Source organism: Chaetura pelagica, unplaced genomic scaffold, assembly GCF_000747805.2.
Source record: "Chaetura pelagica isolate M959 unplaced genomic scaffold, ChaPel_1.0 scaffold31, whole genome shotgun sequence".
NCBI classification, from domain to species: domain Eukaryota; kingdom Metazoa; phylum Chordata; class Aves; order Apodiformes; family Apodidae; genus Chaetura; species Chaetura pelagica.
Genome location: NW_009952481.1, coordinates 351,908 through 363,696, shown reverse-complemented (window position 1 = coordinate 363,696; position 11,789 = coordinate 351,908). Strand labels below are relative to the sequence as shown.

At 38.3% G+C, this 11,789-nt stretch overlaps 1 protein-coding gene across 1 annotated transcript in view; it reads right to left on the bottom strand.

The window, feature by feature from the left end:
• Positions 1 to 6,468: 6,468 nt before the first annotated feature.
• Positions 6,469 to 11,789, bottom strand: part of TTC33 (tetratricopeptide repeat domain 33) — a 36,087-nt gene continuing 30,766 nt past the window's right edge. The window contains exon 4 of the mRNA XM_010008712.1: positions 6,469 to 6,943. Within this exon, the coding sequence (XP_010007014.1) occupies positions 6,593 to 6,943 (351 nt within the window). The 3' untranslated portion in view covers positions 6,469 to 6,592. The remainder of the gene's footprint in view (positions 6,944 to 11,789) is intronic.

Here is an 11,789-nt window from a genome sequence, read left to right as displayed (position 1 = left end):
AATATCAGGGCCTAAAACTTTCAACCCCTGGTTAGTAGTCTTAATACTCACTTTAGTTAAACCATCACTGATGTAATAAAAGGTATTTTTTTCATAACATTTATCATTTTACTTTAAATAGTAAATAGATTTCTATGACTGTGTAATCTGATACTCCATCAAATAAATGTACAAAACCATGGAAGCGGAATCTTCATTAAAAGTATAGGTTATATAGAAACATATTTTTGTCTTTCAGCCCTTGAAAATGATTTGTTCCTAGAGTTTTAATGGCAAACACATCAGCAAAAACAGCTGTTAACCACTGACAAAAAGGAGTTTTGTGTTTTATGTGGTAAGGGTTAGATCTTGTTCCAGAAACACTGCTTATCAAAATAATTCTGTACAGATATTTGGAGGATGTTTTGTCAAATACTAAGCATGTTATGCTGCTTGAAGTGTTTTCATGTGAAATGCTTTATTGTAATCTTGAGCCTTATGTTGATATGTTTAAGCAACTGTACTGACCAAAGTCATTTTGGAGATCACAATTAAATGAAATGTTCTGCTTGATCTCAAGTTTATATGAGTCTGTCATTCAATGCCAAGTCATGTTAACAAGCAATTCCACCTTTGTTCTGTAAGTTTCCAAAACACGACAGCATGATCATCAGCAGCAAGTGGCAGCCGTCTCCAAAGATGTCCCCAAGACCACCAATATGGAGCCATGAAAATTCTTCATGCAAACAAACAAAATTTTAAAAAAACCACCCCACTCAATAAAACCTTAGGCCTGTTCCATTATTTTCTTTTAACAGGGGAGCAGTTGAGGTTATTTGCCTTGATACATGCAGAAAGTGAAGTTAAATCTCTACTCAAAAGTATTTGCTGCAGAAGCCACTTTTCCACAAGTTAAGCTGGAGAACAGTATTACTCAAGGTTCCTACTGCAGCTACAGATAAACATCTGCATGGATTCTTTGCAATTAAACCACTTAACTGTGTGTGTTGCTTACTAGTGACCAACAAATAGAATATACTCATCATTCTTCCCAAGACAGGAAATAATACCTGACAGAGCAGGATGGTGGGACTGCCACCTGTACCAACACTGCACCACACCTTTCCAGCAGGCCCAAAGCAGCACAGCAGTATTATGGTACTGTACGTGGTGACAGAATTAAGCATCTACAATGCCTTATTATTTTTAATAGTGTTTTGTTTTTTTAAAAACAAAATTTCTCTGTTATTTCTCACTAGTAATAATGAGAATTACATGTGTGCTGGAAGAGCTGTAAGCAAGAATAGACCTTCTTAAACAGCTGACCACGTAGCTTCCCTTACCAAACACATATGGTAAGGCCGAGGTTCCACCTGCCCACAACATTGCTGGTGTCACCAGCAGACTGGACCCACAGCACACATCATCAACATTAACACCCTCAGTAATCAACTCAAGGATTCACAACCAGCCTACAGACTGGACTACAAAGTCTCCTGAGCAATACTGGCACTGTCTGCCACAAGTCAATGGAAGAAATGCACAAAATAGAAGCACCCCTGCTGTGTAGTTGCCAACACAGATGGGCATTTAGAAGTAGCCTGGCTAAAAGGACTGAGCACATCTGCCTTTATTTAGGGTGACAGACCATAACATCTCCCTTACTTGCCTGCTAGTCCTGCTCCACTTTGGCACCCTCCTCCACACTGACCCCAAACACTTTACTGAATTATCTTCCTCAGCCTCCTTGGAAGTAACAAACCTCATAAAATAAAGAAAGCTACACGTTTTGTCACATGGAAATTTAAAGGTTATTTTCCTGCTAAGTGTGATGGGTAGTTTCCATAGTTTCAAAGTGCTTTCCTTCTCACACACAGGAGCTCCTTTCCACCCTCAGCCCCCACAGATCAAATGTAGTCCCTAAATAGCCTCTCTTACACATCTATATCCCCCTTCCCCAGTCCTCTGTGTTGAGAGAAAATGCAGTAGTTTGCCATTCAAAAAATTCTCATACCAAAATTGTATCTCCCTGACTCCACCCCAACATCCCTGTGACTGGCAACAGCCGCTCCCTCACTTCCACAGTCTGTCCTGCCCACAAGTCTCACTCCCCTGCTTCACAGAATCCTTCTCATCCAGGGTAATGCTGTATTTCCCACCCCCATGCCATGTCCCAAACCCCAGCCCTAACTCAATTTAAGCCCCTGTCCTCTGGCACAGCTTGGAGAATCTGTCCACTCTAGGCAGGACAATAGCCAGTATCTGTAAGAGACAGTGGTTTCTATGAAAATTCGCAAATTAATTTGAATCTCAGATCAGTAACATAAATTAGCATTATGACTGAGCCTGGGATTAGGGTGTAGGATATACTGACAAAGGGCTTGGACTATAAGGGTGGGCTGTAGGATCCTGTTTTCCATCAAGCTTGTACATTTCTGCTGCCTGCAACACGAGGGCTGCCTAAGCCAAATGGCTGCTATAGGAACAATGCCAAAGCACAAGCGAAACCAGGATACTCTATTATCTTCAAATAGCACCAGCCATCATCCTAACCAAGAAGTGTTCTACAAAGTTCTTAGTTCTGCTCAGAGGCACAACTGCAGATCTATTATACTCAAGGCAGATTTACTATCAGAGCTACTAAATACCACCTGACCTTTCCACTCCTAGGTCTTGCTCTAGACCTCCCAGCTTTACCAGATGTGGAAACCAACTGAAGCGTAAATCATCTGCCTTCTGAACCCAGTCAAATCACTCCTCACTTCTAACGTACTCCCTCCACATTTACCTTTTACAACCCTTAGAGCTCCTGAGTTGCAAGTGTTAGAAAATCAGCCCTCAAAACCAGACCAGCATATCTGACATGATCCAGCAATCATCCATGCTCATTAAGGTATTCCTGCTTCTAAACTAGCTCTCTCTGGAGATATCACAGGCCAAGGACTCCAACCAATTTGAGAACATGATGTTAACTTGATACCAACCTAAAAACAATCACAAGGTGCTTGCAACCTGCCAGTAAACCAAGCCTCCCTGCTTCTGCTTTCCTTTGCCCCAGCCCTAATTATGCTTATTATATAGCTATTATATGACCTCATAATAAATTAAGAGACCACCTGCCCTCAGCATTAGTTTTTACCTTCTTCCTATTGGTTTTAGGATTGGGGGAACACTTACCTTGTATGGCCAGGCAAATTTCCAATGCTACCTCTTCTCATTTTGATCTCCGACACCACCAGATATTCAAAGACAATTTTCAGGAACTAGAACAGCAGAGGAAACTGTTACATTTGCTTTTTTCCTCTCCGTAACTACTTTTTAAATCCAATCTTTTATGGTATTATAAAATTAAGTCACTGTTATGTTACCTGATCCATACTTCAACTCGTTTTAATTCTAGTACTGTCAGAGAGGATTTATTCTCTCAGTATAATCTATGTTTAGCATTTTAAGACACTTACGTCTGTCTGCTCTAAGAGTGGAATTTGCCCTGTTTCAGCATTTGAAGTTAATTGCCAGTCATCCACCTTCAGCTTCCTTTGTAGGCAAAGGAAATAATTAGGCATGTTGGAAGATACTTATCTAGTACAAAGCATCTGAATGCCCCTCTGAGGCTGTGTGTTTCTTTCCATTGGATATAAAGGGATGCAAAGAGGAAAAAAACCTTGTATTTAAATCTTTAATTGTAGATTTTAAATTAGGCAAAATTAATCCACCTAACATACTTTTGTTATTGAGATTCCTCTTCAGCAACATTGCAATACTTCTGCATTTTAATATATCACTCATATGGAAGATAAACACATGGAAGCTACTGCAGCCCTTGCCACCAGTGATGAAGAACCACAAAAATCATTCACAGAATCACAGAATGGTTCTGGTTGTAAAGGACATTTAAGATGATAAGAGTCCAACCATTCCTGATGGGAAAGTGTGCTTCACAGTCAGCCTCTGATAACAAAGACTTTCTCCTCTGGGTCACTCTCATTTGCATACCCGTGAGGTTTAAAAGCATTGAGCACTACCTACTATTAAACTTTTTTTCATGTGATGGCTTTTTTTTTTTTTTACTATAACACGTTAACACATTCAGAGGAGAAAGCAGCAGTCAACTGACTGAATGAGTAACAGTCTAAAATGGTCAACAGTAACCCTTATTCTTGTGATAGCCAAAAGAATAAACAGCATGACTAAGCAGCAAAGAAGTCAGTATTTTATTAAAACATATCCAAAAAAATCCCATACATGCAACACATGGTGTGCTGTACAAAAAACAATGTTGAAATTATCTATTTTTAACTTCTTCCCAGCTTGAGAATAACAGTATAACAAGGACTTACCTGTTCTACCAGACACTATGATCCTAACAATATCTAGAATTCATAACCTAATCTAATCCCTAAAAGGGAAATGCATCTAGTACAGGCGATGAAAACAACCACTGCTCAGACCTGGCACAGCTGTTCTGCCTGCTGGTGGTAGATAAATGCAAACCCCTCCATCAGTTTGGCCCAGTAGTGCTGAAGTCAACGGGGATTTTGAGAATCATTGAAGTGGAAACAGATTCAGTGATAACATGGATCCCTGGAAGGAGGTGGGCAGTCTTTCCTGTATAAGTAAATATGTGACACTGACACAAGTACAAAGCGCAAAGAAAGAAAAGAGGTGTTGGATTATAGCCAAGCTCCTTCAAAATGAAAACATACCTTAACGCTTCTTACACATTTCCCTTTCCAGAGAGAGAATGTCTCTTCTTTGAAGAAATCTGTCCAAATCCTTCTCTTAACTCTTCCTACAGCTGAACAGCTTGTATGACTTAAGTTGTGAGGAAAAATAAGATTTAAAAGTTCCTAAACTGAAACAATTTAAAGAATCTATCAAACCATATCTTACTCAGATGTCTGCTCAATAAGCATTTAAGATTTATTTTTAACTGAATGAACAAGTAAAAATGTAGCATGGTGATGCTTTAGATTTCTTAATCTGTTTTAGTCACTGTAAGTATAATTATTTTGAGTACAAAGGAGACATTAAACCCTGTAAATTTTGGATGTGTGCATGCAAAGACAGATCTAAAAATTCATATATCTACAAAATTCTATTCAGGAAGAACTTTTGCAGAAAATAATGAAAACTTAAGAAGCATAACATGGCAATTAAGTTTTTGAAAGGGATAATTAATTTCTGCAAAGATTTTAAGTGTCCTCTTAAAAAAAAGATATTAAGCTGAAAGTATGATCTGAGATAACTAACCTTTCTACAATAAACTTTCTATTGGAAAATCACTATGCTTCTTGAGTAGCATTATTTCCTTTAAAAGTGTGGTTTTTTTAAATAGAAATCAGATACAAAAATGCAAAGATGATTGATTTAAAAAGGTTTCACTTCTCTACAAATGTGTTAGTCCAAAATCAAGTAGAAATTGTGTTCCCAATCCTCAGTTCTCCAGGAATTCCTCATTTGAACATTTATTCCAGTCCAGTTAGGAGGCAACCATCTCTACCGTGTCTACAAGACAATGAAAAGAGAGCACTCTCAGCACTGAGCACAAAGAAACAGCCTGACTTGTTTCTCTGAAGTGCTTGTGTGAGGAACCAATAGCTACCTTACGCTCAAGAAAGATGAAAATTAAACAAATCTCCTATACTGTGCCTCTAACAGTATGAATACCACAGCACCTAAAAAGAATAAAAAGGGAGACTCAGGCAATGCTGTCCTGAAAAACTGGTTCACTAAGAGCAGACATTAAATAGTAGGTCATAAGAATTTGGAAAAACAAATTGACTCCCTTTATCAGATTAGCCTCATCTGGGAAGAAAAGGCTAAGACTAATACACTTCAGACATACCTATTTCCAGCTCCTACCATTTTACTTTTGGTTTTGTCAGTAGCACAGCACTGAAGATAAGGAAAGACCAGTTCCAGTCACAGATCAGTTTGCTCTTCTGGTGAAACACTTAGCCACGACTAAGCAAGCATTCGGCGGCTTGTTTGGTATAGCATTTACCTTCATGTGATCAGAAAGTGTTTAACACATTCACCTATGAAAGCAACATAAAGCTTTCTACTGATTTAATGTAACTACACATCAGACACCAGATCAATCACACACACACACAAAAATAACTACTCTCTGCTTCACAGGAAACTTCCTCATAAAAATGTAATCTTAATGAAAACAAAGACTTCTGCTAACAGAGAACAGCTCACACTTTAACTGAAAGATAACCAGTAAATGAATAAGGATTGAAATAGATTTATTTTAAAATCCCTTTTTCTTTTACATTTCAAATAAAAGGATATTAATCACTGGGAAAATATAGACTATAACTTGTAAAATTATTAAATACGTAAAGATGAAAGCAGTTGTCAGAATGCAGTTAAGCATTTTAACAGTACATTTGCTCGTAAGATTTTTAAATTCTTGGCTTTCTTCTCCCAAGATATGAAAGGAACAACTTGGGTCATTGCTTTTTCAATTTACAAAGGAAAAAGAATTTAAATTCTTTAACTTTTGTAGGGTGTCCTTCTGCTTATAAAACAAAAACAAAGCAAGCCCAATACAATAAATAACACTAGTTCTTAAAACAGTATGGCAACCCATAAGGCTGCCCTATCGGGCTCTGATGAAAAGGGTTTCATCAGGAGTTGTAGGACAATTCTCCTTCTCAGTAACAGTCTCTACTGTGCCTGAAGCAGACACAATCACTACTGTTTTAGCTGCTGATAGAGCTTTCTCCTTCTCTGCAATGGCAGCACAGACTGCCACAATTTCATCACTTTCAAAGTCGTAGTCTGGGATAGGTTCTTGTACAGGCTCTTTTTCTTTTGCCAGTGGTTGCGTTGCCTCAATCTTTGTTGCCTTTTGTTGTTCATGTAGTTTTCTTGCCCATGAAAGGTCCTCATTCCACACTTCAGGGTTCATTGGAAAGATGTGTAAGGATACTTGGAAACTTCGGATTGCCTATAAACAGAATAGGGAAGAAGCAAGGATTGAAAACTTTAAAGCCTACATATTTCATTGTAAAAACGAACACCAAAAAGAAGGACATAATTCAAGCAAAGACAAAAGGGTGTTACCCCCAAACAACTCTGCATACCAGTGTCTGAAAGTACAATATATGACCAAATCAGGTACCTGGCAACAAGGGCAAAAATGAGAGTTGACATTTCAAAAATAATATTGTAATTAAAGAGTAAAAGCGAAAGTATTTTTTATGGTTTTCTATCCTGCTCTTCTCCTACCATCAGTTGAACAGAAAAGCAAAAGCAGACAGGTATGGTTTAAAGAAATCCAGAAAAGGGATTATTTGGATTTGTAGTATCACTAATATTGCTGTTTTTATATTAGCATGTAGTAATTTCACATACAAACTTAATACTATAGTAATCCTAGCCCTGTGATAAGCAGTTCCTGTAATAGTTCTGTGGTTGCAAACACACTTAACTAAACAGGCAAAAGTAGACAAATAATCTCCCAACTTGGAGAGTTGCTCTAAGAAGGAATTCCCATAATCTTATAAAACATGCAAGATTAATACAAGCACATATAGTTGATATTGTTTCTCCTGTCTTTAAACCCAATTGGGAAAAGTCCCACAAATAAAAATACTTAACACAAAAGTTCAATATAAAAAAGCCCTGACCATTTAATCTAGTAGATGTGAATCTTGGCAATAAGAAGATTGCTATAATACTGAAAAAATGCTAGACCAGTACGCACAACTGTGGAATCAGAACATGCTGAGTTGGAAGGGACCCATCAGGATCAACGAGTCCAACTCCTGTCCCTGTGTAGGGCACCCCAAGAATCACACCCTGCACCTAAGAGCATCATCCAAAGCACTCAGGCAGGCTTGGTGCTGTGACCACTTCCCTGGGGAGCTTGCTCCAGTGCTCAACCACCCTCTGGGTGAAAAACCTTTTCCTGATATCCAACCTAAACCTCCCCTGGTTCAGCTTCCTGACATTTCCGCAAGTCCTGTCACTGGTCACAGAGTGAAGAGATCAGGACCTGCCCCATCTCTCTGAGGACTCTAAGAAGGATCCCATCAGGCCCTGTGGACTTGTAGGGATCTACCTGTAGCAGCAGATTGTGCACAAGTTCAGGGCCAGCTATGAGTTGATCCTTGTTACAGTCATAGTCCTTCAGTTCTAGGCATTGAGGCCTCCTTGGTCCATCATCAGTGTTGAAGACAGAGGCAAAGAATGCATTAAACGTCTCTGCTTTGTCTGTATCCCAGTTGGTGAAGTGACTGTTCTTACCCTGTAAAGGACTCATGTTTCCACAGGGCCTTTTGCTATTAATGAATTTTTAAAATATTTTTTTTTATTGTCCCCCACAGTTCTGGTCAGTTTCAGCTTCAGTTGAACTTTGGTCACTCAAATTTTCTCCCTGCAGTTGTTAGCAGCATCTCTGTATTCTTTCCACGTGACCTGATCTACCTTCCACTGGGCATACACCTTCCTTTTTTACCTAATCTAGATGTATAGTTCTAGCAACAGTGAAAAGGTCAGGACTAACCTTACCTACTCAGACTTATATGTACACATAGGCATGTGTGTATTTCACATTTATGACTGTATGGTCAGTTATGGAAATGGTCACCTTCTTGTGTGATGATGTACAGAAGCCTTCCTGTAGGGTGGGAAAGCAGTAATGTTATGGATTTGGATTATACTTGGGAAGAGTTCCAGCAGCCTCCATAGAAAGACTCTAAAGATGCATGAACCAAATTCCATATTCTGTTGTAATTTATAAATAGTCAAACCATACAGACAAATTTGAAGCACCACAAGTTTTCATCTGCCTTGACAGAAAATACCAATTCATCCTTCTGCTGGCACAGAGTAATAGATGAACTCCATATGACGTGAACTCAGCAAACAAAATACAAATCCAATTAAAGAAATGCTGATCATGCTATCGTTATTACTGCTGTTGTAAGAGGCAGCCTTTCAGTTCCAGGAAAAAAAAAATAATAATTTGCTATTTGTTCACAGCCAGCTCTGAAGCGTAGGAGCATGCTGAACTTTAAACAGAAGGAATGCAGCTTAGTTTTTGCAAAGCACTGTAATTTTATTGAACTTTGCTAGCTTTTTATTTCTGGAGATAGATCAGCTATAAGTAAAAACTAAACAAAACATAAGCAAATACCATCTGCTTTCCATGAAAGAGGCCACCTAATCAAATCCTGTCTATATGGCTATGTTAATGCACAATGAACAACATTAAACACAGTAAATAAAATATAAAGTAACATTTAATAAGCTTAGAAGCTGTCTTGATCATTCATACAATCGTATCTGTAAATCTACTAGAAAAAAAAGGTTTTGTTATGTATTTTTTTATTTATAAAAATGACACCTATTAGTAATCTTTTCTGTGTTTAAAGATCCTTAGATGCAGATTTTGGTTTTGTTATTTTATATATTTTTTTTTTTCTGTTTTGCAGCCTCCAACGTAATACTTGTCAGTATTGCTGGATGAAAAGCTGGACATGAGCAAGCAGGTGCACTCACAGCCCATGAGGCCAAGCTGGGCTGCATCAAAAGCAGTGGCCAGTAGGTCAAGGGAAATTATTCTGCCCCTTTACTCTGCTTAAGATCCCACTTAAGAGTACTGTGTCCAGCTCCGGGGTCCTCAGCACAGGAAAGACATGGCCCTGTTGGATCTGGTCTGAGGAGGGCCATGAAGATGATCTGAGGGCTGGAGCACCTCTCCCATAAAGACAGGCTGAGAGTTGGGGTTGTTCAGCATGGAGAAGGCTCCAAGGAGACCTTATTGCAGCCTTTCAATACCTAGAGGGCTTCTAAGAAAGACAGGGATAGAATTTTGAGCAGAGCCTGTTGTGATAGGACAAGGGGTAGTGATTTTAAACTAAAAGAGAGAAATAATTTTTTTCTGATGTGGGTGGAACTGGTTGCCCAGAGAGATGGTAGATGCCCCATCCCCAGAAACACTCAAGGTCAGGTTGGATGGGGCTCTGAGTAATCTGTTCTAGTTGAAGATGTCCCTGCTGATTACAGGAGTGGTAGATTAGATGACCTTTAAAAAGTACCTTCCACCCCAAAATTTTATAAGACAATAACTTACTGGAATTTAAGTCTCAGTTCTTGTACTACTCATAATGGATGTAAGTAATTTTCATGGAAACTTTTAGTATATTTAGAGGCATCAATGAAATTTTATTTAAAGACTCCACATTACCTTTCTTTTTAAACAAACAAACAAATTCAATTATTTCAGATATTTTCACTGTAGTTAAAAAATGTATATTTCTCCCTGGGGTGCAGGACAACAGCTGACATGAGTGGCCAGAGGACATGAGCCTGACATCCCTGAGTCTGGTGGCACAGAATGTAACAGCCTGTAGTAACTAACAGAGAAACACATCCTCAGTTTCTTTGGTCCCAAGCATGTGCCTCCACACAGACTAAAGTTTCAGAAAATTTTCCATAAGCTACTGTGTCCATTTCAAGTTTCTCTTCAAGGTGCCTCTTCCTCACTTCCACAGCTTCATTCTTCCTCTTCATTGAAGAAGTTTCTATCCACCTCTTGAACTTCCTTTTGCTTTGGTGATGTACTCCTATTTTTCAGATCTGCTTTTGCACCAACTCAATTCTTTCCAGCCCTCTTTCCTTACAGCCTGTCTGCCTTTACAGTCAGTCAACATCCCTGCAAGACATGACAGCATGCTCTGCAGAAGTCACTGCTTCAGGCTGCCGCTACCAGAGATCTGTACCCTGTCTTTGACTATATGCATGGACATAACCCAGGATGATCAAGGGAACCGGAAAAAAACACAAATAACCAAAACCAAACCAACAAACAATCCTATAAATAGACATACTTAGCCTAGAAAACACAGCCTGAAGTGATATGACTGCTCTTAACTTGTAAATCCAGAAAATCCAGAAAGATTGATGACATTTACCTCTCTATTACCAAATTATACTGCTAAATTTATTACAAGGAATTTAAAAATAAAGGTAAGACAACTTGGTCCCCAATACCAGTTTGTCATATACTTTGCATCAGTTCTAGCTAACACTTTTAATTACAGGGTATAAACGATGAGAAGATAAGACTTTTTATCACAGCTACAGCCTCAAAAGTTGCAAGCAGCTTACAAGAGTAACTAACAGGAGGGAGCAGCTAAGTCCATGCAAAGAGCTGAGTGCCTCTGTTGCTTGCAGACTTGTTTGCCCTTCGGCTTTCTTGACTGAAAATAAAAACCACCTCTGTGTAGAATATATTTTCATGCATTGAAAAAAAAAAATAAATCATTAGGTGTCTTATAAAAATGTATTTATGATTCCAAAGTGATTCTATAAAAATGTATTACACTTCAGTAGCTGAAGACAGGAAGACTAACAAAAGACCTTTGGGAAAGCTTGTATTACTGGGTATTACACGGTATAGCCTATAACCAGATAGGACTGCTTAAACCTGTTGGAAAGAATTTAACAGAACCCCATTTTACCCGACAGCATTTTATTTTCTCTCTAACTTGGTACTCCCCAAATACTGTGCACTAGAATGAGTATATGGCTGGAGTGTAGTTGATGATGGAGTTGGTGGGACAAAAATACCTTCTGTCATACATTCTATTATTAAAAGAAATGTCTTTTATCAAATCATAAGGAAAGCAGTATCACTTAAAGTGTGACAAAAACTGTAAATGGAATATAAAAAAAAATCTAGGCCATAATTATAAAAAAAACCCAGCACTTAAAAAAATTTGCATTACCTCTATTTCTTTTCACTTCTGCACACTAAGTATTAATATTTTATATATATAATATTA